The sequence below is a fragment of the Heterodontus francisci genome, chromosome 49 (assembly GCF_036365525.1).
Source record: "Heterodontus francisci isolate sHetFra1 chromosome 49, sHetFra1.hap1, whole genome shotgun sequence".
Taxonomy (NCBI): domain Eukaryota; kingdom Metazoa; phylum Chordata; class Chondrichthyes; order Heterodontiformes; family Heterodontidae; genus Heterodontus; species Heterodontus francisci.
The window spans coordinates 4,119,029-4,146,710 of NC_090419.1; the positions used below are offsets into that span (position 1 = coordinate 4,119,029).

At 44.0% G+C, this 27,682-nt stretch overlaps 1 protein-coding gene across 1 annotated transcript; it reads right to left on the reverse strand.

Annotated features, from left to right (window-relative positions):
* LOC137358346 (uncharacterized) lies at positions 1-27,682 on the reverse strand. Its single transcript, XM_068024289.1, has 5 exons — positions 27,250-27,682; positions 26,747-26,795; positions 25,623-25,965; positions 23,754-24,027; positions 1-899 (listed from the first exon to the last, which is right to left on the reverse strand). The coding sequence occupies exons 1-5, from the start codon at positions 27,680-27,682 to the stop codon at positions 1-3; spliced, it is 1,998 nt and encodes a 665-aa protein (XP_067880390.1).

Consider the following 27,682-nt stretch of genomic DNA (forward strand, 5'->3'; position numbering starts at 1 on the left):
TCATTGAATGAATTTAACAATTGAAGTAAAGGGATATTTCAGCGAATTCTTCAGCTGCACTCTGAACTGGGTTTGGGTCACGGCATAAATCGCAGTATTTGTGCAGCAACTCAGGAGCTGCAGCATGAAGCCCGCTTCCAGCAGATAACCAGGTAGAATGACAGACACATGCACCATATACCGCATTCGGTTCCAAATGGAATTCACCATAAACGCTGCCCATAGCAGGATGAAATTGGCCGAGATAACTGACAGTAAAATTATAGATTTCCTTCGGCTTTCCATCTCTGGGTCTCTGTGACTGCCCCCACTGCTGGGAGCCCGCAGTCTCCTGCGTCCTCTGCTGCTCACAACAATGTGCCTGATGGTAAAAGCATTGAGCAGCAGAATCACCACAAATGGGACCCCTGGGGTTACAATGTGATAGAGGAACTCGATTGTTAACCAGGTCCAAGATTCTACAGCATCCATTTTGACCTCACAAAACCAGGGTCTGTTCACCAGCCAATACCGAGCTGTTATCATAAAATACCACGGAATATTCTTTAAAAAGCTCAGCACGGTCACTGTTCCCAGAACCACAGACGCCGCTCTCACGCTGCAATATTTACTTTTGAGCTTCTGGCAACAAATAGCCACAAATCGATCAATGGTGAAGGTGATGGTGAACCAGACAGAACAGTCTGTGGCTGTGTAAACCAAGATGGCGTGGATGTTACACACGTGGATGGAATACAGGAACTGAAACTCTTCCTCATAAACAATGGGAATTTGCCGCAATATCAGGTCTAGGATAATGACCAGTAGATCCGCAGCTGCCATGGCCACCAGGTAACAGGTGACACATTTGGAGAGACCACACTTCCCCCGAGAGAGGATCACAATCGTCAGCAAGTTAACTGCGAGAAAGGGAAATAAACAGGCAAATTATGCAACAGGCTGAGAGGGAAGTTACGAGCTTGACTGAGAAATTATTGAGATTGTGAAATGTGTTCCTGTATCCAGTGATGTCATGAAATGTTTGGACCTGAAAGAACAAACGGGAAGGTATGTAATACTGCGGAAGGCAGGAGAGATTAAATGAGAAAGTGATCTTACTAGAATTGTGAAGTTCAATGTTGATCATAGCCATCCCCATCTCTATTTTCCCTGCCCAGCTTGCAAACTGTTCTATGTTGAAGCACTCCCAGTTCTGACGAAGGATCACTGAACTGAAACATTAATTCTGCCTCTCCCTCATTAACCCTGTTTCTCTCTCATTCCCATCCATCCTTTCAGGCATCCCATGCTGTCCATCCTGCTCTCTCCACTCCCCTCTTCTATGCTGCACCCTGGGCTCTCCAATGACGTCCCGTCATCACATGCTGGCCCCATCCTACTCCCATCCTACCCCCCATTTTCCTCCTCCCCTATGCTTAGAGGTACAGAGTTGAAAAAGGCCCTTTGGCCCAGCGTTTCTGTGCCAAACGACAACCACCCATTTATACTAATCCTACATTAACCCCATATTCTCTACCACATCCCCACCATTCTCCTACCGTCACTAGGTGCAATTGACAATGGCCAATTTACCTGTCAACCTGTAAGTCTTTGGCTGTGGGAGGAAACCAGAGCACCCGGCAGAAACCCGCAGACACAGGGAGAACTTGCAAACTCTGCACAGGCAGTACAAAGGTCGCTGGAGCTGTGAGGCTGCGGTGCAAACCACTGCACCGCCCTTTGCCATGCTGGGCTGCCTCCTCCTACTTTTTTTTATGAGTTTAGTTATACAGCACTGAAACAGGCCATTCGGCCCACCAAGTCTGTGCCGACCATCAACCACCCATTTATACTAATCCTGCACTAATTCCATATTCTTACCACATCCCCACCTGTCCCTATATTTCCCGACCACCTACCGATACTAGGGGAAATTGCTAATGGCCAATGTACCTATCAACCTGCAAGTCTTTGGCATGTGGGAGGAAACCAGAGCACCCGGAGGAAACCCACGCACACACAGGGAGAACTTGCAAACTCCACACAGGCAGTACCCAGAATTGAACCCGGGTCGCTGGAGCTGTGAGGCTGCGGTGCTAACCACTGCGCCACTGTGCCACTGTCCCCTTCCTGTCGCCCATGCTGTTGCCCTGGCTTTTCCCGTGGTGTCCATCCTCCTCTTCCATGCTATCTCCTCTGCCATTTTGTCCACTTTATTAAATTCCAGACAGTTTGCTCTGGAAGGATAATGCTGGAAGCTAAGTTTACTTAGGTTCACAATTACTTTGCATCGTAAAAGACTCGCAAACATGTAGCTCCTCACTCAAACACCTCCATTTGTCTCAGTGAATGTTTGATTATATGTTCTCAAATAAAACCGCAATTTACACCCTTCACTTACATGCGGGGGAGGTGGTGGCGTCGTAGTAGTATCACTGCACTAGTAATCCAGAGCACAAGGTAATGTTTTGGGGACATGGGTTCGAATCCCACCATGTCAGATGGTGAAAGTTGCATTCATTTAATAAATCTGGAATTGAAAGCTACTCTAATGGTGACCATGAAATCATTGTCGATTGTCATAAAAACCTATCTGGATCACCTTCAGGGAAGGAAATCTGCGTCCTTACCTGGTCTGGCCTATATGTGACTCCAGACCCACAGCAATGTTGTTAACTCTTAAATACCCTTTGAAATGACCCAGCAAGCCTCTCAGTTCAAGGACAATTACAGATTGGCAATAAATGCTGGCCTCGCCAGTGACGCCACATCGAGCCAAACAAAAATTACGGCCATGCTGGCCGAGAAGAATAAAATAGAAACTAGCCTCCGAATGTAACGCCACCTTCCTGCACCTGGTCCATAGCTTAGCAGCATGCAGCACTTCAGGTGCATGTTCATGTATAATTTTAAAAGAATTTAGGGTTTTCACCACCGTGCCTGGCAGTGAATTCCAAACACCCACCACCCTCTGGGTGAAAATGTCCCCTCTTATTCTTTTGCCAATCACCTTAAATCTGTGCCTCGAAATTGGCCTCTCCACTGGCGGTAGCAGGTGCGTCCTGTCTACTCTATCTAGGCCCCTCATAATTTTGTAACCCTCAATTAAGTCACCCCTCAGCCTCCTCTGTTCTGAGGAAAACAACACAAGCCTCTCCAATGTATCTTCATACCTGTAACTTTCGAACTCTGGCAACATTCTTGTAAATCTTCTCTGTACTCTCTCCAGAGTAATATTGTCCTTTCTGTAATGTGGTGACCAGAACTGTACACAATACTCCAACTGTGACCTAACCAGCGATTTATACAGTTCCAGCATTACTTCCCTGCTTTTGAATTCTATACCTCGGCCAATAAAGGAAAGCATTCCCTATGCCTACTTCACCACTCTAGCTACCTGCCCTACCACCTTCAGGAACCTTTGGATATACACTCCAAGGTCTTCACTTCTTCTACCCCAGTCAACATCCTCCCGTTTATTGTGTATTCCCTCGCTTTATTTGCCAAATGCATTACCTCACACTCATCTGGATTGAACTTCATTTGCCATTTATCCGCCCACTCAACCAAACCATAGATATCATTTTGGAGTCTTCAGCTATCCTCTTCACTATCAACTTCACGACTAATCTTTTGTATCATCAGCAAATTTCCCAATCATGCTTCCCACATTTAAGTCCAAAGCATTAATATATACCACAAACAGCAAGGGACCCAACACTGAGCCCTGTGGCACGCCACTGGAGACAGCTTTCCATTGACAACAACATCCATCGCCTACTATCCTTTGCTTCCCATCCTTGAGCCAATTCTGGATCCAATCTGTCACATTCCCCTGTATCCCATGGGTTTTCATTTTATTGACCAATCTGCCATGTAGTATCTTGTCAAATGCCTTACTAAAGTCCATGTAGACCACATCCACTGCACTACCCCCATCAATCCTTCTTGTTACTTCCTCAAAAACCTAGATTATGTTAGTAAGACATGACCTTCCCTTAAAACAAAATCCATGCTGACTGTTCTTGATTAATGCATGCCATTCTAAGCAGACGTTTATGCTGTTACTCAGAATAGATTCTAACAATGTACCCACCACCGAGGTCAGACTGACTGGCCTATCCTTTGCACCCTTTTTAAACAATGGTGCACCATTGGCAGACCTCCAATCGTCTGGTACCTCTCCTGTATCTAGTGAGGATTTGAAGATGATGATCCTCAGCACACCCATTATTTCCTTCCTGGCTTTCTTTAACAATCTGGGACGCAATACATCGGGCCCTGGCGATTTATCCAATTTCAAGGATATCAAACCATCTGGTATATCCTCTTTCATTATCTTATCTAATATTTCACACTCCTCCGCTTTAACTGCAATGTCTACATCAACCCTCTCCTTTGTGAAAACAGACACCAAAAACTCATTAAGAATCATGCCCACATCTTCTGCATTAACGCATAAGTTCCCTTGTGCATCGCTGACAGGCACTACCCTTCCCTTAATTATCCTCTTGCTCTTAATTTACTGACAAAGCATCTTCAGGTTTTCCTTGATTTCACTTGCCAATACGTTTTCATGTCCTCTCTTTGCTTTTCTAATTTCCTTTTTTACTTCACCCCTGCACTTTCTATACTCCTCCAGGCTTTCTGAGTATGACGATTGTGATGATTGTCATAAGCCTTCTTTTTTTCTGCTTTAACTTGCCCTGTAGGCTTCTAGATAACCAGGCGGCTCTATCTTTTACCGTCCCACTCTTTATTGAATGGGGACATGCCCTCAATGTGCCTGTAGTATCTCACTTTTGAACACCTCCCACTGGTTTGGCACTGATTTTCCCTCAAGTCGCTGTATCCAGTCCACTTTCGCCAGCTCACTTCTCAGTTTCTTAAAATTCTCCTTCCCCAAGTTTAGAATTGTTACTCCACTTTTATATTGGTCCTTTACCATTATTATACTAAAACTTACTGTATTATGGTCACCATCTCCATAATGGTCACCCACTGTTACTTCATCCACGAGCCCAGCTTCATTACAGAAGACTAAATCTAGATTTGCACCCCCTCTCATTGGACTTGTTACGTGATGGTTAAAAGAGTCCTCTTGAATGCAGTTCAAGAATTGCGTCCTCTCTGTGCCCTTCACACTATTTGCATCCCAGTTGATATTGGGGTAGTTGAAATTCCCAACTATTACCGCCCTATGGTTTTTGCACTCAGAAGTTTTCCTACATCGTGTTTTTGGGATCCTTAAGGGGGAGGGGGAGCACCCCCAAGTCGTGGTCCACATAGGCACCAACGACATAGGTAGGAAGAGAGATGGGGATTTAAGGCAGAAATTCAGGGAGCTAGGGTGGAAGCTTAGAGCGAGAACAACCAGAGTTGTTATCTCTGGGTTGTTGCCTGTGCCACGTGCTAGCGAAGAGAGGAATAGGGAGAGAGAGGAGTTGAACACGTGGCTGCAGGGATGGTGTAGGAGGGAGGGTTTTGGTTTCCTGGATAATTGGGGCTCTTTCTGGGGTAGGTGGGACCTCTACAAACAGGATGGTCTTCACCTGAACCAGAGGGGTACCAATATCCTGGGGGGGAGATTTGTTAGTGCTCTTCGGGGGGGTTTAAACTAAATCAGCAGGGGAATGGGAACCTAAATTGCAGTGCCAGTGTACAGGCTGTTGAGAGTAGTGAGGTAGGGGATAAGGTTACAGGGACGCAAGAGGGCACTGGCAAGCAAGAACTTGGTTTAAAGTGTGTCTACTTCAACGCCAGGAGCATCCGAATAAGGTGGGTGAGCTTGCAGCATGGGTTGGTACCTGGGATCCTGATGTTGTGGCCATTTCGGAGACATGGGTAGAGCAGGGGCAGGAATGGATGTTGCAGGTTCCGGGATTTAGATGTTTCAGAAAGAACAGAGAAGAGGGTAAAAGAGGGGGGTGGTGTGGCATTGTTAATCAAGGAAAGTATTACAGCGGCAGAAAGGACGTTTGAGGACTCGTCTACTGAGGTAGTATGGGCCGAGGTTAGAAACAGGAGAGGAGAGGTCACCCTGTTGGGAGTTTTCTATAGACCTCCGAATAGTTCCAGAGATGTAGAGGAAAGGATAGCGAAGATGATTCTCGACAGGAGCGAGAGTAACAGGGTAGTGGTTATGGGGGACTTTAACTTTCCAAATATTGACTGGAAATACTATAGTTCGAGTACTTTAGATGGGTCTGTTTTTGTCCAGTGTGTGCAGGAGGGTTGTCTGACACAGTATGTGGACAGGCCAACCAGGGGCGATGCCACATTGGATTTGGTACTGGGTAATGAACCCGGCCAGGTGTTCGATTTAGATGTAGGTGAGCACTTTGGCGATAGTGATCACAATTCGGTTAGGTTTACCTTAGCGATGGGCAGGGACAGGTATATACCGCAGGGCAAGAATTATAGCTGGGGGAAAGGAAATTATGACGCGATTAGGCAAGATTTAGGATGTGTAGGATGGGGAAGGAAACTGCAGGGGATGGGCACAAACGAAATGTGGAGCTTATTCAAGGAGCAGCTAATAAGTATGTACCTGTCAGGCAGGGAGGAAGTTGTCGAGCAAGGGAGCCGTGGTTTACTCAAGAAGTTGAAGCGCTTGTCAAGAGGAAGAGGGCGGCTTATGTTAGGATGAGACGTGAAGGCTCAGTTAGGACGCTTGAGAGTTACAAGCTAGCCAGGAAGGATCTAAAGGGAGGGCTAAGAAGAGCAAGGAGAGGACACGAGAAGTCATTGGCGGATAGGATCAAAGAAAACCCTAAGGCTTTCTATAGGTATATCAGGAATAAACGAATGATAAGAGTTAGAACAGGGCCAATCAAGGATAGTAGTGGGAAGTTGTGTGCGGAATCAGAGGAGATAGGGGAAGCGTTAAATGAATATTTTTCGTCAGTATTTACAGTAGAGAAAGAAAATGTTGCCGAGGAGATTACTGAGATACAGCCTACTAGGCTAGATGGGATTGAGATTCACAAGGAGGAGGTGTTAGCAATTTTGGAAAGAGTGAAAATAGATAAGTCCCCTGGGCCAGATGGGATTCATCCTAGGATTCTCTGGGAAGCCAGGGAGGAGATTGCAGAGCCGTTGTTGTTGATCTTTAAGTCGTCATTGTCGACAGGAGTAGTGCCGGAGGACTGGAGGATAGCAAATGTTGTCCCCTTGTTCAAGAAGGGGAGTAGAGACAGCCCTGGTAATTATAGACCTGTGAGCCTTACTTCGGTTGTGGGTAAAATGTTGGAAAAGGTTATAAGAGACAGGATTTATAATCATCTTGAAAAGAATAAGTTCATTTGCGATAGTCAGCACGGTTTTGTGAAAGGTAGGTCGTGCCTCACAAACCTTATTGAGTTTTTTGAGAAGGTGACCAAACAGGTGGATGAGGGTAAATCCGTGGATGTGGTGTATATGGATTTCAGTAAGGCGTTTGATAAGGTTCCCCACGGTAGGCTATTGCAGAAAATACGCAAGTATGGGGTTGAAGGTGATTTAGAGCTTTGGATCAGAAATTGGCTAGCTGAAAGAAGACAGAGGGTGGTGGTTGATGGCAAATGTTCATCCTGGAGTTTAGTTACTAGTGGTGTACCGCAAGGTTCTGTTTTGGGGCCACTGCTGTTTGTCATTTTTATAAACGACCTGGATGAGGGTGTAGAAGGGTGGGTTAGTAAATTTGCGGATGACACGAAGGTCGGTGGAGTTGTGGATAGTGTCGAAGGGTGTTGTAGGGTACAGAGGGACATAGATAGGCTGCAGAGCTGGGCTGAGAGATGGCAAATGGAGTTTAATGCGGAGAAGTGTGAGGTGATTCACTTTGGAAGGAGTAACAGCAATGCAGAGTACTGGGCTAATGGGAAGATTCTTGGTAGTGTAGATGAGCAGAGAGATCTTGGTATCCAGGTACATAAATCCCTGAAAGTTGCTACCCAGGTTAATAGGGCTGTTAAGAAGGCATATGGTGTGTTAGCCTTGATTAGTAGGGGGATCGAGTTTCAGAGCCACGGGGTCATGATGCAGCTGTACAAAACTCTGGTGAGGCCGCACCTGGAGTATTGCGTGCAGTTCTGGTCACCGCATTATAGGAAGGATGTCGAAGCTTTGGAAAGGGTGCAGAGGAGATTTACTAGGATGTTGCCTGGTATGGAAGGAAGGTCTTACGAGGAAAGGCTGAGGGACTTGGGGTTGTTTTCGTTAGAGAGAAGGAGGAGGAGAGGTGACTTAATAGAGACATACAAGATAATCAGAGGGTTAGATAGGGTGGATAGTGAGAGTCTTTTTCCTCGGATGAGGATGGCAAACACGAGGGGACATAGCTTTAAGTTGAGGGGTGAAAGATATAGGACAGATGTCAGAGGTAGTTTCTTTACGCAGAGAGTAGTAGGGGCGTGGAACGCCCTGCCTGCAACAGTAGTAGACTCGCCAACTTTAAGGGCATTTAAGTGGTCATTGGATAGACATATGGATGTAAATGGAATAGTGTAGGTCAGATGATCGGCGCAACATCGAGGGCCGAAGGGCCTGTACTGCGCTGTAATATTCTAATTCTAATAATATTCTAATATTTGTTCTTCTGCCTCCCTCTCACTATTTGGGCTGATATAGTACACTCCTAGTATTGTGGCTGCCCCTTTTTATTTCTAAGATCCACCCATATGGCCTTGTTTGATGATCCATTTTGCATATCATTCTTACTCAAGGCTGTTATTGATTCCTTAACTAATAATGCTACACCCCCTCCAACACAGAGAACGAATTAAAAGATAAACAAATAATCAAACAATTGATACACGATTAACAGATTCCCTTCCTTTTTTGATAATATAACTTGGATTAAGATGCTCAAACAGCATTTCAAAATAAATTACATATTACGTACAAAGTATTAACATCCTTTTCGTTGAGCAGCTTTTCCAGGAGCACAGGCATTGCGAGCGAGGAGTGAACAGCTGGGAAGTCAATTTCATCGTGAGTTTCGGTGGAGCAGGGACTGCTGGGTAAGTAGAAACCTATATATTTGGGCTGTGTAAATTCTCTTACCTTTTCGTTGTGCAGCTTTTCCAGGAGCACAGGCATTGCGAGCGAGGAGTGAACAGCTGGGAAGTCAATTTCATCGGGAGTTTCGGTGGAGCAGGGACTGCTGGGTAAGTAGAAACCTATATATTTGGGCTGTGTAAATTCTCTTACCTTTTCGTTGTGCAGCTTTTCCAGGAGCACAGGCATTGCGAGCGAGGAGTGAACAGCTGGGAAGTCAATTTCATCGGGAGTTTCGGTGGAGCAGGGACTGCTGGGTAAGTAGAAACCTATATATTTGGGCTGTTTCTGAACCAGAGACACTACTCTTGTAGTGTCTCCCACCCGCCCTCCTCCTCTTACCAAAAAAAAGGACTCGGTTGTGTGTAGGTAAGGTAAGGCTTTTTCTATTTCTCTTCTTGTTTTATCTTGTGATTGGTTAAAAACTTGGGAATTTAGAATAGTGGGAATGGAGGTTAAGGCAGTTGAATGTTCCTCCTGCAGAGTGTGGGAGGTAAGGGTCGCCAAGGGTGTTCCTGCTGACTGCATCTGCGGGAAGTGCACCCAGCTCCAGCTCCTCAAGGACTGCGTTAGGGAAATGGAGCTGGAGCTGGAGGAACTTCGGATCATTCGGGAGGCGGAGGGGATTATTGAGAGGAGTTATCGGGAGGCAGTCACACCTCAGGTAAAAGAAGAAGGTAGATGGGTTACCGTCAGGGGAAGGAGAGGGAACCAGCAGGCAGCGCAGGGATCCCCTGTGGCCGTTTCCCTCAACAACAGGTATACCGTTTTGGATACTGTTGGGGGAGACGACTTACCAGGGGTAGGCAATTGGATACAGGTCTCTGGCGCAGAGTCTGTCCCTGGTGCTCAGAAGGGAAGGGGTAAGAGGAGCAGAGCATTAGTCATTGGGGACTCCATAGTTAGGGGAACAGATAGGAGGTTTTGTGGGAACGAGAGAGACTCATGGTTGGTGTGTTGCCTCCCAGGTGCCAGGGTACGTGATGTCTCGGATCGTGTTTTTGGGATCCTAAAGGGGGAGGGGGAGCAGCCCCAAGTCGTGGGACACATAGGCACCAACGACATAGGTAGGAAGACAGATGGGGATTTACAGCAGAAATTAAGGGAGCTAGGGGGGAAGCTTAGAGTGAGAACAAACAGAGTTGTTATCTCTGAGTTGTTGCCCATGCCACGTGCTAGCGAAGTGAGGAATAGGGAGAGAGAGGAGTTGAACACGTGGCTGCAGGGATGGTGTAGGAGGGAGGGTTTTGGTTTCCTGGATAATTGTGGCTCTTTCTGGGTAGGTGGGACCTCTACAAACAGGATGGTCTTCACCTGAATCAGAGGGGTACCAATATCCTGGGTTGGAGATTTGCTCGGGCACTTCGGGGTGGGGGGGGGTTTAAACTAATTCAGCAGGGGGATGCGAACCTAAATTGTAGTTCCAGTGTGCAGGATGTTGAGAGTAGTGAAGTCAGGGATAAGGTTATAAGGACACAAGAGGGCACTGGCAAGCATGATCTTGGTTTAAAATGTGTCTGCTTCAACGCCAGGGGCAACCGGAATAAGGTGGGTGAGCTTGCAGCATGGGTTGGTACCCGGGATCTCGATGTTGTGGCCATTTCAGAGACATGGGTAGAGCAGGGACAGGAATGGATGTTGCGGGTTCCGGGATTTAGATGTTTCACGAAGAACTGAGAAGATAGTAAAAGAGGGGGGTGTGGCATTGTTAATCAAGGAAAGTATTACAGCGGCAGAAAGGACGTTTGAGGACTCGTCGACTGAGGTAGTATGGGCCGAGGTTAGAAACAGGAGAGGAGAGGTCACCCTGTTGGGAGTTTTCTATAGACCTCCAAATAGTTCCAGAGATGTAGAGGAAAGGATAGCAAAGATGATTCTTGACAGGAGCAAGAGTAACAGGGTAGTGGTTATGGGGGACTTTAACTTTCCAAATATTGACTGGAAATACTATAGTTCGAGTTCTTTAGATGGGTCAGTTTTTGTCCAGTGTGTGCAGGAGGGTTTTCTGACACAGTATGTAGACAGGCCAACCAGGGACGATGCCACATTGGATTTGGTACTGGGTAATGAACCCGGCCAGGTGTTAGATTTAGAAGTTGGTGAGCACTTTGGTGATAATGATCACAATTCGGTTAGGTTTACCTTAGCGATGGGCAGGGACAGGCATATACAGCAGGGAAAGAATTATAGCTGGGGGAAAGGAAATTATGATGCGATTAGGCAAGATTTAGGAAGCGTAGGATGGGGAAGGAAACTGCAGGGGATGGGCACAATCGAAATGTGGAGCTTATTCAAGGAGCAGCTACTGCGTGTCCTTGATAAGTATGTACCTGTCAGGCAGGCAGGAAGTTGTCGAGCGAGGGAGTCGTGGTTTACTAAAGAAGTTGAAGAGCTTGTCAAGAGGAAGAAGAAGGCTTATGTTAGGATGAGACGTGAAGGCTCAGTTAGGGCGCTTGAGAGTTACAAGCTAGCCAGGAAGGATCTAAAGGGAGAGATAAGAAGAGCAAGGAGAGGACACGAGAAGTCATTGGCGGATAGGATGAAAGAAAACCCTAAGGCTTTTTATAGGTATATCAGGAATAAAAGAATGACGAGAGATAGGTTAGGGCCAATCAAGGATAGTAGTGGGAAGTTGTGTGTGGAATCGGAGGAGATAGGGGAAGTGTTAAATGAATATTTTTCATCAGTATTTACAGTGGAGAAAGAAAATGTTGTCGAGGAGAATACTGAAATACAGACTACTAGGCTAGATGGGATTGAGGTTCACAAGGAGGAGGTGTTAGCAATTTTGGAAAGTGTGAAAATAGAAAAGTCCCCTGGGCCTGATAGGATTTATCCTAGGATTCTCTGGGAAGCCAGGGAGGAGATTGCAGAGCCTTTGTCCTTGATTTTTATGTCGTCATTGTCGACAGGAATAGTGCTGGAAGACTGGTGGATAGCAAATGTTGTCCCCTTGTTCAAGAAGGGGAGTAGAGACAGCCCTGGTAATTATAGACCTGTGAGCGTTACTTCGGTTGTGGGTAAAATGTTGGAAAAGGTTATAAGAGACAGGATTTATAATCATCTTGAAAAGAATAAGTTCATTAGCGATAGTCAGCACGGTTTTGTGAAGGGTAGGTCTTGCCTCACAAACCTTATTGAGTTTTTTGAGAAGGTGACCAAACAGGTGGGTGAGGGTAAAGCCGTGGATGTGGTCTATACGGATTTCAGTAAGGCGTTTGATAAAGATCCCCACGGTAGGCTATTGCAGAAAATACAGAAGTATGGGATTGAAGGTGAATTAGTGCTTTGGATCAGAAATTGGCTAGCTGAAAGAAGACAGAGGGTGGTGGTTGATGGTAAATGTTCATCCTGGAGTATAGTTTCTAATGGTGTACGGCAAGGATCTGTTTTGGGTCCACTGCTGTTTGTCATTTTTATAAATGACCTGGATGAGGGTGTAAAAGGGTGGGTTAGTAAATTTACGGATGACACGAAGGTCGGTGGAGTTGTGGATAGTGTCGAAGGATGTTGTAGGTTACAGAGGGACATAGATAGGCTGCAGAGCTGGGCTGAGAGATGGCAAATGGAGTTTAATGCAGAAAAGTGTGAGCTGATTCACTTCGGAAGGAGTAACAGGATTGCAGAATACTGGGCTAATGGGAAGATTCTTGGTAGTGTCGATGAGCAGAGAGATCTTGGTGTCCAGGTACATAAATCCCTGAAAGTTGCCACCCAGGTTAATAGAGCTGTTAAGAAGGCATTTGGTGTGTTAGCTTTTATTAGTAGGGGGATCGAGTTTAGGAGCCATGAGGTCATGCTGCAGCGGTACAGAACTCTGGTGCGGCCGCACCTGGAGTATTGCGTGCAGTTCTGGTCACCGCATTATAGGAAGGATGTGGAAGCTTTGGCAAAGGTGCAGAGGAGATTTACTAGGATGTTGCCTGGTATGGAGGGAAGGTTGTACGAGGAAAGGCTGAGGGACTGTAGGTTGTTTTCGTTGGAGAGAAGGAGGAGAAGAGGTGACTTAATAGAGACATATAAGATAATCAGAGGGTTGGACAGGGTGGATAGTGAGAGCCTTTTTCCTCGGATGGTGATGGCAAACACGAGGGGACATAGCTTTAAGTTGAGGGGTGATAGATATAGGACAGATGTCAGAGGTAGTTTCTTTACACAGCGAGTAGTAGGGGCGTGGAACGCCCTGCCTGCAACAGTAGTAGACTCGCCAACGTTAAGGCCATTTAAGTGGTAATTGGATAGACATATGGATGAAAATGGAATAGTGTAGGTCAGATGGTGTCACAGGTCGGCGCAACATCGAGGGCTGGAGGGCCTCTACTGCGCTGTAATGTTCTATGTTCTATGCTCAAAGAGCATTCAAACATCAATCAAATTAAATTCCGTATTGGCTCTGAAGTATTACATTGTCGGATGCAGCTCCTCCAACACACATAACAATTTCTTTGTACGAGCATATCTTTATATGTAACAATTGGATAACTGATTACTTGCATTTACTGTTTACATTCAGTTCTTTCCTTTCTCTCCAGCATTTGGTTCAATACAGCAAAGTCAACACTGTTACGACTGGCCACTCCAGTTAAAATCCCCAATCAAAAGATACTGATTAGGTTTGTGGTGGGAGAAACGCAGTACAGTAAGTTTTAATATGATAATATTATTTCAATCGCGTCCCTCCACAGATGGGCTAAAATATTATTTTAAACTGTCCAAATTAAAGAAAGACCCAGTCAAATTGTGCCATCTATGAATCCCCGAATCAGGCGAACCAAACCAAGTGTCTGTAAATGAGTAAATTAACTGCTTAATTATAAAAACTAAGTTCATAAACACTACGAAGATATATGAAAAAATATAAATAGAAGAAGATATTGTCCTTGCAGATTTACGCTCCTGCCAGATGTGGAACATCCAAGTTTGCTTGAAATCCTCACAGCTGTCCAATGGGGAAAATTAGGTTTTCCAACAATAGAACAGGTCATAGTCTAATTCAGAAGTCAACATTGTTGCTCCTTCTCCAGTGAAGAATTTCAACAATTAACAACTTGTAAACGCATTTTAATAAATCTATTTGGCTTTAGGATTACTTGTTAAGGATAAAAGACTGTTACAATCTAACTGTCCTTCCTTCTGTTTAAATTATCAGAGCTCTCTATGTTGGCTTGCCCTTTTCCAATTTCGGGAGAAAATAATAAGGAAACAGACTAAATTCTCTTCCTTCGGTTTAAATGATCTGAGAGTCCTCGTTTCAGGTGCTAAAACACAGCTTTCTGCCAGTTCCACTGAGTTAGAACTGTCTGTTTTCATTATAAGCCAGTTCATAATTAAATTGTAACAATGTATCTCTCGATCTGTGTCCTGAATGGCTGCATCTCGGGCAACGAAATGCACTATTTGACTCACAGTCTGCGAACTGCTGTTCCCTGGGCAACGAGAATGTTCCGAAGAAGGGTCACTGACCCGAAACGTTAACTCTGCTTCTCTTTCCACAGATGCTGCCAGACCTGCTGAGTGAATCCAGCATTTCTTGTTTTTGTTTCAGATTTCCAGCATCCGCAGTATTTTGCTTTTATTATAACGAGAATGATTTGTTTGACTCAGCTTCTGGAGCCTGCTATCTTAAAGCAGCCGTGCTCACTTTCTATCCTTAAAGGCACACTGCATTCTTGCCAGCAAAAAGAAATCTGCAGGATCATGACATCTCCGCCCCTAGTGGAACGAAACAGCATTCCTGAAATTCATTTCATTACACTGGTAAAAAAATGCAAATTGAAAAAAACGATAACACATTTTTTTCGCATTTACAGGCATACTCTTTTCTAAAATATTAAGACTACAGCAACACGTTCCACAGGAACATTTCAGCTTTAAAATTTCAAAAGGCTCACCCAATGAACCTATTTCAAATTTACAAGCACTCCAACTGTTTCGTGTCCCTATTGCTCATCACATCAGCCACGTGAACTTCACAGCTAGGAGCACTGATGACTGCTGAGTTCACTATTCTCTGAGAATTTACGAGGGCCCCTTAACTTATGCGGCATTACTTGACACTGAAAAAACCCTGTCCAGTGTAACCTAAGCTGATTGTTTCTCACCCTCGGGTGTCAAAGGAATTTGACTGTATCGCTCCAACACATCTGTCTCTTTCAGACACATGGTGTTGCTCACTCTATCCTTTTAAATGAGAATTTGGATCGCAGTCTTCCTTCTTTACCACAAATACTTTTCTCGAGTCTATGCAAGTTTGAGCCGACCCAGTAGGCTTAGACATCAAGACCACCTGCGAATTCCAACTGTCCTGACTGCGTTCAACTAAGCTTCCCTTCAGCATGCATTGTACTTCTGCTTCCACTGGGGCCTATCTGTCTGGACCTAAGCATCAAGGATCTTGTTTTAAAGGAATCGTCCCGCCTATACCCACATCATGTGTTGCTAATATTGTACAACCTGGCTTATCCCTACAAACATTTTGAAACGTTGTGGAAACCCTGGGTAGGACTTCAAGCTGTTTTGCCTCTAAGTGCAAAAGCCTATTGTTTATTTTTCCTCACAATTCTGTATTCGCTAATTGAATATTTGGAATTTCAATCTGAGAATTTCCTGGGCCAACTTGTGCCTCATCCGCTCTGTCTTTTTCCTTCTCAACCGTCCCGATTACATGACATAGCTGTTTTGGCTTATCCTCCTTCCTGCGATAATATTGTTTGAATATGTAAATGTGTTGCAACCTGTTCTTCTTCTAGCGATCAGGGGTGTCAATCAAGTAATCTACCTTACTCACTCTTTTGATCACAGTGTCATCCATCCCCAATGTCCTCATGATGATCCTATCATCCAAGCCACAGATGAAGTAAAAGAACCATTATTGTTGACATTGCTCCACTCCCAGAACATCAAACACAATTAGAACAGGAAATGTTCCACTACTCCGAATGGTATTATGTACTGAGGCCGAAGAATCAAGAAATGGAAACGGAAACAGAGGAATTAGTAGTAATAGCAGCTTGTGGGACATAGGTTAAAATACTGATGTACCCTCATGGATAAAAATATAACATCACACATGCTAGTGTGTATTCAACTGGTCACTTCGATGTTATTGATGACCACCCTCATGCATATAAGAGATATGATTACGAACCTGAGAAGTAGAATTTTGGTCACTGAAGCTGTACAACAAGATGAACAATTACTGCGAACAAGGGTATGGACAGCACTGGGATCAAATGTAAATGATAGCGGAAGAACGTAGTGCATCGTTACAGAAAACTACAGGATATTTTCAAACCTTGATTATGAGGGATCAGTTTCCTTTACCCTCAAGGTGGGGTTATTGTAGGATTGAATTTATTTTATTACATTACTTATAGAAATTAATTGCCATATCCGTAAGTATATTGGTTAAAATTGTAACATAACCACATAAACATGATGGATAAACTCCGTTGAAGGTTAGCTAGAGTTCTGTACATGTCATGACATGTCGAGAAGCAATGAAAAGCACTAATTCTGACCATGTAAATGTTGTTCGAATGTGGGTAGCCCCAGGGAGATTGTTATCTTCTTAAGCCGTGAAGTCTGTAAATATGTCTCGCGAAATAGCTGTGAAAAAGGCCAAGCGCATATCAATCTCCTTAGGTGGTCATTGTTGATGAATACACAGCAAGGTAATACAAATATGGAGCCCACCCCACCCCTACCCCACCCCCGAATGACAATGTCAATGACATAAAAACGGCTGGAAGTACAGTCATGGAGGGGCATTGCATATGACATCAACATTGTGAGAAGGGCTGAACTGAATTAATTTGTTTCCGAAGGATATTTGTTAACCACGATCTGGGCCATCACACATTTCTCCTGCATCACGGGGTTCAGCAGGATGTTATTACGCAGTCCATTAGAAACTTTCCCAGTATCTGAAAGCAGGAGTAATAGTATTCCCCTGTCAAAGAGTGAAGTAGTCCATTCGTCCCAATGAGTCCACCCTGGCTCCCTGGAGAACAATCAAGTCAGTCGCATTCCCCATCTCTGTTTCCATTTTCATTCAAGTCCATTTCATTCAATGTCTATTGAATATCCTTTTAAAATCATGCACTCTCTCGACTTTAACCACCCTCACAGGCAGTCATTTCCAGTCGATGCATGAAAAGGTCCTGCCTCACATTCCCTTTTATCTCTTTCCCAAGTCTTAACCTTGGACCTTGTGCCATCAGCGAATAGGAGCAGCTTTTCAACGTCTACCTTACCTAAACCTGTCATAATCTTATACACCAATATCACATCTCTCCTCAATCTCCTTTGCTCCAAGAAAGCAATTGATGTTTATTCAATCAAGTCTTGTAACTAAAATTTTCCAACCCTGGTCTGGTTCTGGTAAGTTGCAGATGACACAAAGCTGGGGTGGGGTGGGGGTTGCTGCTGGTGGGGGGTATGAGCAGTGAGGAGGATACAAAGAGGCTACAGTGTGATTTGGACAAGTTGGCTGAGTGGGGAAATGCATGGCAGATGCAGTATAACGTGGAAAATGTGACGTATCCACTTTGGTTGTAAAAGCAGAAAGGCAGATTATTGTCTGAATGGTGATAGATTGGGAAAGGGGGAGGTGCATTGAGACCTGGGTGTCCTTGTACACCAGTCACTGAAAGCAAGCATTGAGGTACAGCAAGCAGTTAGGACGGCGAATGGTATGTTGGCCTTCATTGCAAGAGGATTTGAGTACAGGAGCAAGAATGTCTGACTGCGGTTATACAGGGCCTTGGTGCTACCACATATTGCGTGCAGATTTGGCTTCCTTATCTGAGGGAGAATGTTCTTGCCTTGGAGGGAGTGCAAAGAAGATTTCCTAGGCTGATTCATGGGATGGCAGGATTGACGTATGAGGAGAGATTAGGTCTACGAGGCATTTATTCACTAGAGTTTGGAAGACTGAGAGGGGATCGCATAGAAACATTTATCCACGTTATACTACATGTAACTGGACTAGACAGGCTAGATGCAGGGAGAGTGTTATAACTTAGGACCGAGATGAGGAGAAATTTCTTCACTTAGAGGGTGGTGAAACTCTGCAATTCTCTACCATAGAAGGCAGTGGACGCCAAGTGATTAAATATATTCAAGAAGGAGATCAATATATTTCTTAATTCCAAAGGGATCAAGGGATATGTGGAAAAGTGGGAACAGGGTGCTGAATTAGACAATCCGCCATGATCTTTTTTGAATGACGGAGCAGGCCCAAAGGGCTGAATGACTTATTCTTGCTCATATTTTCTATGTTTCTATGTTTCCAAATCCCTTCTGCACCCTTTCAAGGACCCTGACACCCTTCCTAAAATGTGATGGCCAAGTCTGGCCGCAATGCTCTTGTAGGTGCCTAACCGGAGTTTTATGCAGCATCATCATAAATTCCCTGCTTTTGTACTCTATGCCTGTGTATATTTCCTATGATCCCATATGCGTTGCTAACCACATTATCAATATGTCTTGCCACCTTCAAAGATCTGTGAAAAAGGAACTCCCAGTTCCCTCTGTCCCTGTACAGTCTTGGGCGTTGTACTATTAAGTCTATAATGCCTCTCTCTATGCCTTCTGCCAAAGTGCATCACCTCACACTTATCTGACTAAATTTCGATCTGCCATTTGTCTGCCTGTCCATGACACAGAAATGCAATTTCTGTGAAACTATATTGTTGATTAACCTGTTCCTTTCTCAATGACAGTTAATCCTGTTTCTCCAAAAATTTTCAAAATAATTCCACTACTGAGTTTGGACTGACTAGGCTGCAATTATTCGGTCTAAACTTCGCTCCCTTTTTAACCTGAGGTACGTTAGCAATTTTCCAATCCTCCGGCACCACACCTGTTTCCAGTGAGGACTAGAAAATGATGGTCGGACCTTCTGCTATTAGCTCTCTTGCTTCCCTTTACAGCCCAGGATACATTACATCTGTCCCTGGTGATTTTTCTAATTTCAATCCCATTAATATTTCCTCTTACCCTATGTTTATCACATCCAATACTTCACACTGTTCCTCCTTAAATACAACATCTGCATCGTCTCTCGTTTGTGAAGAGAGACGCAAAGTCTTCATTAAGAACTATACCAATATCTTCTGCTCCTCCACACAGGTTATCTATTTGGTCTTTTATGGGCCCTACTCTCTTCTTAGTTATCACTTTACTCTTAATGTATTGATAAAACATCTTTGAGTTCACCTTGATTTTGCTTGCCAATATTCTTTCCTGCCCTCTCTTTGCTTTCCTAATTTCCTTTTTGATGTCACCCCTCCACTTTCTATACTCCTCTCAGCTCGCCGTAGTATTGTGTTATCGGTGTTGGATGTAAGATTTCCTTTTCTGCTTTATCTTACTCTGTAGGCACCTTGACATCAATGTTATTCTAGATTTGGCTGCCTCATCCTTTATCTGTGTGGGAACATGTTTACCCTGAACCCCTGAAATCTCCCCCTTTTAATGCCTCCTACTGTTCTGACACTGATTTACCTTCAGGTAGCTGTTTCCAGTTCATTTTCGCTAAATCACTCCTCAGTTTTGCAAAATTGGCCTTGCCCCAATTGAGAATTCTAACTCCTGTACTATCTCTATCCCTTTCCACAATTATGTTAAAATGACTGAATTATGATCGCTACCACCAAAATGCTCTCCCACTGCCTCTCCTTCCACTGCCCATCATAATTTCCAAAAATTAAGCTTAAAACTGCGCCCTATATTGTTGGACTTGTTACATACTAGGCAAGAAGTTTCTCCTGAATGCACCTCAAGATTTTTTCTCCCTTAATTCCTTTCACACTCAAACTGCCTAGTTAATATTTGTGTAATTAAAATCCCCTACTATTACAGCCCTTTTGTTCTTGCATTTCTCAGAGATTTGCCTACACATCTTCTCTTTTATCTCCCTCTGATATTTGGGGGTGATTGCCCCTTTTTGTTCCTTAGCTCACTCCATATGGCCTCATTTGATGAACCTTCCAACAATATAATCCCTCGTCACAGCTGTCATAGTTTTCTTGACCAAAATTGCCACTCCCCCTCCTTTATTATCCCCCTCTGTATTGTGTCTGAAAACATTGTAACTAGGAACGTTGAGCTGCCATTCCTGTCCCTTCTTAATCCATGTTTCTGTTGTAGCTATGATATCATACTGCCAGGTGTCTATTTGTGCCCTCAGCTCATCTACTTTATTTTCTATACTCCTTGCATTGAAAGAGTTACCGTTGGGCACTGCCAAACTCTTTTTTGTTTTATTTTCTGACCCTTGCTTGCTCTGTCTTCCAGACTCATCCATTAATTTTACGCCTTCCATTTATATTTCTGATATTGTCCCGGCTGAGTCTCCCCTCAGGTTCCCATCCCACTGACAAATAAGTTTAAACACTCGCCAAAAGCACTAGCAAAATGTCCCACAAGGAATTCAGTCCTGGCTTTTTTCAGGTCCAGCATGCCCGGCCTGTACACATCCCATCTCCCCCAGATGCGGACGATCACAATGTCCCAGTAATCTGAAGCGCTCCCTCCTGCATCATCTTTCCAGACATGCATTCATCTGTCTTATCCTTCCATTTGCACACTGGGATTAATCTGGAACTTACGAGTTTTGAGGTCCTTCTTGCTAATATCTTACATAGCTCTCTAAATTCTTTCTGCAAGACCACATCTCTCTTTCTACCTATGTTGTTGGTTCCGATGTGCACCAGAACTGCTCACCCTCCCTTTCAGGATGTTCTTCAGCCACTCAGTGACATTCTTGACCCTTATACCAGGGAGGCACTACATCATCCTGGATTCACATCTATGGCACAGAAACGCCTGTCTGTTTTCTGACTTTTGAATTACCTAAAAATATGGCTCTTCCAACATTCCCTGTAACCCCACCCCCCTCCACCTCCCGTGCAGCGGAGCCACACGTGGTGTCATGGATGTGGCTCTGGCTACACTCCCCAGGTGAACCATTCCTCAGTATTCAGAACTGAATACCTGTTGGAGAGAGAGATGCGCTCAGTGGTCTCCTGCACTACCTGCCTGATTCTTTTTGACCGTCTTGTGGTCACCGCTTTCTTCTCTTCCCGCATATTCTTAAGCTGTGTGGTGACTACATCTATAAACGTGCTATCGACATAGCTCTCACCCTCTTGAATGCACCGCAGTCTCGCCAGCTGCCACTTAAGTTCAAAAACCCAGAGTTCAAGTTGCTTCAATTGACAAAACTTCCTGCAGAAATGTTTCTTCAAGAGTCGGGAAATACCCTGGAGCTTCCACAAAACACCCGAAGTGCACTGTGGAGGTTGAAGCAACATGGCCATTCCTTTATCTATTAGTTGATTCTTTGTTTCTGCGAAATAAAACCTTTCCAATACTGCAACAGCTTAGAATTATTAATAAAACCTTACTCGTACTGATAAATCCCACTAAAAATCAATATAGTTCACAAGTTAAAATAAACCTCACTCAAAAATGTAGCAGCTGCTCAGTTATTCCTTATTATTAAGGAGCAGAGGAAGGCTGACAGCAACTTTGAAAGAAGACAATATAAAAGCAGGTGAAGCAACAGCGAGACATGGGCTGTATGTATTCAGATCTTTGAAGGTAGCAGACCAAGTTGAGAAGGCTGTTTAAAAAGCGTTCCATGCCCTTGACTTTATAAATAGAGGCACGGACTAGCACAATCTATGAACAAATGCTATTTTTTATACTTCATTGGTTAGGACCCAGATGAAACTTCATGTTCACTGCTGAGCACCACACTTTGGAAAAGATGTCAAGGACTTAGTAACGATGCAATAGAGGTTTATTAGAAAGCTATCAGGGATCTGTAACTGTAGTACGTGGAGAGATTTGAAAAACTGAGATTGTTCTCTTTACAGCAGTGAAGGGCAAGTGTAAATTTCACAAGAAGTTCAAACTCTTGAAGGGTTTTGATGGGGTAACAAGGGCAAACCTGTTTCTAGTGTCAGAAAGTTTGGTGTTAAGAAGACACAGATTTAAGGTAACTGGCAAAGATCCAGAGGCGAAATGAGCAGACATTTCGAACACAGCGGGTTGTTGGGATCTGGAATTCTCTGTCTGAAAACAGATGCAATAATATCTTTCAAAAAGAAGTTTAACAAAAAGTTGAAAAGGGAAAACATATGCAGGTGTCTGGCGAAAGTGGAGACGAGGGAAACACATTAGGTGGCTCTTTCAAGGAGATAGCACTAACACAATCGGCCGAATAGCCTCCTTTTGTTCTGTAACCAGATCCCCCTCATCCTCCCCTTTGCAGAACCTCCCCTCTCAGCAGTCATTACTCCATTTGTTGGTCATGTTTCAGATCTGTAGGCATTGTAAATACTGCCCCTATATCTATTCCAGAGTGTGTCAACCAACCCTCTGACCTCCCTGAATGTATGCAGCAGCCCACAACACAACATCCAACAAGAAAACACTAACTTTACAATAGCACAAATAGGGAAAAAGACCCTCATCTGAAATTTAGATATTCTTCTAAATAATGCAAGAGGAGGTTCCTCGTGCTGCTGAATGCACGTTCACCTGGGAGCGACGAACTCAGGTGTTCAGTGGAAATGCACAAACTAAGTTTCAAAGACGTATATTAAAGCTGCCAGAATGGCTGATTGATGTCACATTCTGACAACTCCTTATGCTACTAGCACACACAAATTACACCCGGGTTAGAACCATGCCCAATATGGGGCACTGTGCAGCCCATAGCAGAAGTGGCCATCAGTGGGGCTGTCACCATTAAATGTACCTGGCCTCCCATAATGTTCGCACTAGTGATGCCACAGAGACAATCGTTGTGTCCAGGATGAGATACAAAGGGAACAAATCACTTTAAAATGAGTCTTTGAAAAATACGTTCGAACAAAGGATTTACGGTTACATGGGAAATTGACGGGTGGTTGGGAGCATTTGGAGGGGATAGTACATGTAGGATTTCTAACACAAGAATGAGGATATTAAACTTGAGATGCTGTCAGACCGGGAACCAATGTACATCAGTGTGCACAGGGGCGATGGATGATCAGGAGTTGGTTTGAGTTGGGATACAGGCAGAAACGTTTTGGGTCAGCTGTGGTTTATAAAGTGTAGATTTAGCAAAGACATGGATGAGTGTTTGTGCAGCAGATGGGATGAGGCAGAGGAGGGGTATGAGTGATGAGTGGTGGTAGTAGTCAGGGTAGTTGCTGGAAAGAATATGAGTTCGGAACTCAGCTTAGCTTTAAATAGAAAACCGAGGTTGTCCACAGTCTGGTTCAACATCAGACGTTGGCTACGGAGGGGTATGTGGTACATGGATAGGGTATGGAGTTTCTTAAGGATAACAATGACACTTGCTTCGGTCTTCACAAAGTTTAAATTACAAGAGCTGTATTTCAGGGAAACAGACTTACATATCTCATAGCTGGAAATAGGGACTTACCAGTGGCAGCAACGAGCAGCAAAGATGAGCGAGTAAATCACAGGAACAACGATACAATGAAACAATGTTTATGGAGCTAATAGCTGGAGATAGGCACGTACCAATGGCAGCAAGATCAGCAATGATGAACACATAAATTACAAGAGCAGCAATACAGTTATAAATAGTTTATGAAGCTAATAGTTGGATAAAGTGACTGGGCAGAAATGAAAACAGCAGCAAGGAGGGGGGAGTTAGCGACAAGAGCACCAATGGTTTATTTAATTAATAACTGGAAAAGAAGACTTACCAGGGACACCAACAATAGCCAGGAGCGGATAGTAAATGTACTGAAGAACCAGAAGTGCATAATAGATCCGATATTCTAAAGTTATCTGGTTGTAATATGTGGAAAGATAGAAAAGATCCGAGGAGAAACTCCTGCCCATTGTTGTAACATTCCAATCCATTGTTCTCTGATTCAGATCCATTGTGGTAACATTGTTCTCAGATTCTAATCGATCCTCTCCCACTGTCTGCAGCCGATGATCCCTGTTCATGCCAAAATAATGCTCCTGCTGGCACTACTGGATAACACATTGAAAGGAGTCCCTTATTAATTCAACAGGGAAACCCTCCAATGGCAGAATTAGGGTCACTAGAGACTGACATTAATTACAGTCACTGAATGGAAAGGTTCAGTTAACCCTTTTTAATCCAACTCTTCTGGTACCACAATGAAGTGGAATATTTACCAGTCTGGAGTTATGTATGAGGGTTGCTAAGGGAGGGAAAATGGAAATAGTGGAGGAACTGGCCAGAATCTTTCAATCCTCTTTGGATATGGGACTGGAGCCAAAGGATTGCAGATTTACCAATGTTGCACATTTTGAGACAGGGGAAATGAGGACAGCTTCTAATTAAAGAAGTCTGTCAGTCTAACATCAGTGAAATGTTGGGGAAACTTTTCGAGTCTAGAATCTGTGGCCAATAATTCCTTGTGTGGGAAAGAGAATGTATGTTTTTGTAAATGACACTCAGACTTGATATGATAATGTCAAATCGTATCTGACAAACGGAATCGAGATTTTTGATGAAGTAATGGAGACGGTTGATGAGGGTAGAGTGGTTGATGTTATTTATATGGACATCCAAACGTTGTGCAATCAGGTGCCATTTAATAGACTGGTTAGGAAGATTGCAGCCGTTGAATTAAAGTGGCGGTGACAATGTCGATATGATATTGGCTAAGGGGCAGAATGCAGAGAGAAGTGGTGAACAGTTTTTTTTTCCAGACTGGTTCAGAGTATATAGTGGTCTTCCCCAGGAGTCGGTAGTCCGACCACTGCTATTTTTGTCACATACAAGTAACATAGACATACATATAAAGGGCATAATTTCAACATTTGCAGATGACGTGGAAGCACTATTTATTTTTTTTATCTGATTTATGTAATGTGGACGTCGACGGAAAGGCCAGCATTTGATGAGCAAATCTAATTACCCTTGAGAGGTGGTGGTGAAGTGCTTTCTTGAACTGCTGCAGTCCATCTCTGCGGGTATACTCACAGTGCTGTTATGAAAGGAGATCCAGAATTTTGATTCAGCAACAATGAAGGAATGTCGCTATATTTCCAAGTCATGATGTTGCGTGTCTTGCAGGGGAAAGTGCAGATGGTTATGTTTCCATACGTCTGCGGCCCTTGTCCTTCTAGGCGGGCACAGTCGCGGGATTGGAAGGTTCTGTCGAAGGAGGTGCGGTGAGTTGTTGCAGTATATCGTGTATATGTTACACTCTGCTGCCACAGTGCAACTGTGTCTGAGGGAGTATTGTTCAAGGTGATGGATGTTTTCTGACCAGATGGGTGGGTTTCTCCTGGATTTTGCTTTTTATTCGTCATGGGTGTGAGCATCACTAAAGAGATCAGCATTTATTGTCCAGCCTTAATTGCCATTGTAATACTGAGCTGCCTTTTTCAACCGCTGCAGTCATTGGTGTGCATGCACACCAACGGTGCTGTTAGGAGTGGAGTTCCAGGATTTTGACACAGTGACAGTAAAGGAATGGCAATATAGTTCAAAGTCAGGGCAGTATGTTGTTTGGAGGGGAACTTGCAGGTGGCGGTGTTCCCATGAATGTGATGCCCTTTTCCTTCTAGGTCGCTGGCTTGGAAGCTACGGTCAAAGGGGCCTTGGTGAGTTGCGGTGGTGCAACTTTTAGATAGTGCAACTGCTGCCACTGTGCACTGGGAACGTTGAAAGTGGTGGACAGCATGCCAATTAAGCGGGCTGCTTTGCCCTGGATGGTGTCGAGCTTGTTGACTGCTGGTGCAGCTGCACCCATCCAGGCAAATGGAGAATATGCCATCACACTCCTTCCGTGTGCCTTGCAAATGGTGAACAGGAACTGGAGTATTCCATAACACTCCTGACTTGTGCCTTGTCGATGATGGACAGAAATTGGGGATCCAGGAGACAAGTTACTCATGGCAGAATTCTCAGTCTCTGACTTGGTTCTGTAGCTAGAGTATTTATGTTATCCAGTTCAGCTTCTGGGTCAATGACAAAAAAACAACCACCACCTCCACCCCTCCCTCCCCCGACCCACCCCACACCACCCCTTACCAGGATATTGATAGTGGAGAATTGAGCAATGGCGATATCATTAAATGTCAAGGGTAGGTGGTTACTTTCTCTCTTTTACGAGATGAGCATTGTCTGCCACTTGTGTGGTGCGAGCGTCACTGGTCACTTATGAGCCCAAGCTGAAATGTTGTCTAGATCTTGCTGCATATGGATATGGACCTCTTCAGCAGAACAATGACCGTAAAATGTAGGAGGTGCAACGGCTGGGCGGCCACCAATGGTGGGGGACTGTATATAATGTAGGCCAACACCATGTTTATGATACAAACCCAACATTGTATTAGTAGTAATACTCCCAATGTTTTGTCGTTTGCCAGTTGAGGGACAAGTGTGTTACAAAAGACAAATCTTAGAGCGTGCGACTTATCATGAAAATAGTAAAATAATTAATGATGGGCCGATAGGGATATCTCCCCCTCAACCGGGGGTCTGTGAGATTATTAGGATACTAAAAGTTACTAATAAATGTACTAATTGTTAAAGCCCAGCTATTATAAACTAACAAATGACTTGTTATCTTAAACTTACATTTAGCTTTATTAGAACCCTTCTTTGGAGTACGGTAAAGTGGAAAAACTAAGGAAATAGGGCACAGTATGGGCAGGATGTCAATGCAAAGAGATTCCGGGAGATTACATCAAGTTTTAAAATTCTTACTTGCAGCAAAAGGGCGAAACCTTGAGAGCAGTGTAATGGGATAAGGAACCTGGGAATGCAAAAGCATTGAGATAAAAAGTCAACACATGGGGCTGCTACTTGCACAAATCCGACAGGTGAGCAACCAACAGCAAACCATCCTTGGTTGGTTAAGAAAGTCATCCTTTAATACAAGACTAATCATTGATTGGGAGAGGGGAGGGTTAAGTGGAAAGATACCAGCATTAAAGAGGTACTGTCTTTGCTAGTGCATGGCAGAGGCTTTTCGAACAACAAACGACAAAAGAGAGAGAGCAACAAGGAAACTTGAAGATCAAAAGCTGCAAGAGAAAGAGTCATGCACGCTGACATCCTTTCTCGAATACGGGTAGTATCTGTGTTAGAGTGTTAATTACTACCACAGTTTGTGACAATGGTTTATCTGAAAACTTATTAAACTTGTCTCAAATAAATCTCATAAAGTCGATTCATAACAAGCTTTGTGCTGTCAAGTCTTTTCCCACCTTGGAAGGGGATATAAAACACGCTTATCTTCTTAAATCTTAAAATATCCATCCTGTAAAGAAATCTCAGGAAGTTATATGTTTCATTCAAGTTGCCTCGTACTCTGCAAAATTCCAGCGGATTCAGGCCTAGCTTGTCCAACCTTTCCTCGTGAGACAACCCACCCATTCCAGGCATTAGTCCAGTAAACATTCTCTGAACTGCTTCAAACGCATTTACATTCTTCCTTAAATATAGACAGCAATACTTTGCACAGTACTTCAGATGCGGTCTCACCAATTCCCTGTAGAACTGAAGCATAACTGACCTACTTTTGTATTCAATTCCCCTCACGATAAATAATAGGATTCGATAAGCTTTCCTAATAACATGCTGTAACTGCATAATAACGTTTAACGATTCATGCACGAGGACGCCCAGATCCCTCTGCAT

What these genes read in the sequence shown, in the direction of transcription:
- LOC137358346 (XM_068024289.1), bottom strand. Translation starts at nt 27,682, where the DNA reads ATGCAGAGGGATCTGGGCGTCCTCGTGCATGAATCGTTAAACGTTATT. An exon ending in GTTTCGCCCTTTTGCTGCAA is followed by an intron (nt 25,966 to 26,746) that starts GTAAGAATTTTA and finishes TAAATACTCTAG; the next exon opens with CTACAGAACCAAGTCAGAGA. An exon ending in GGCTATTGTTGGTGTCCCTG is followed by an intron (nt 900 to 23,753) that starts GTAAGTCTTCTT and finishes CCTTTCTCGCAG; the next exon opens with TTAACTTGCTGACGATTGTG.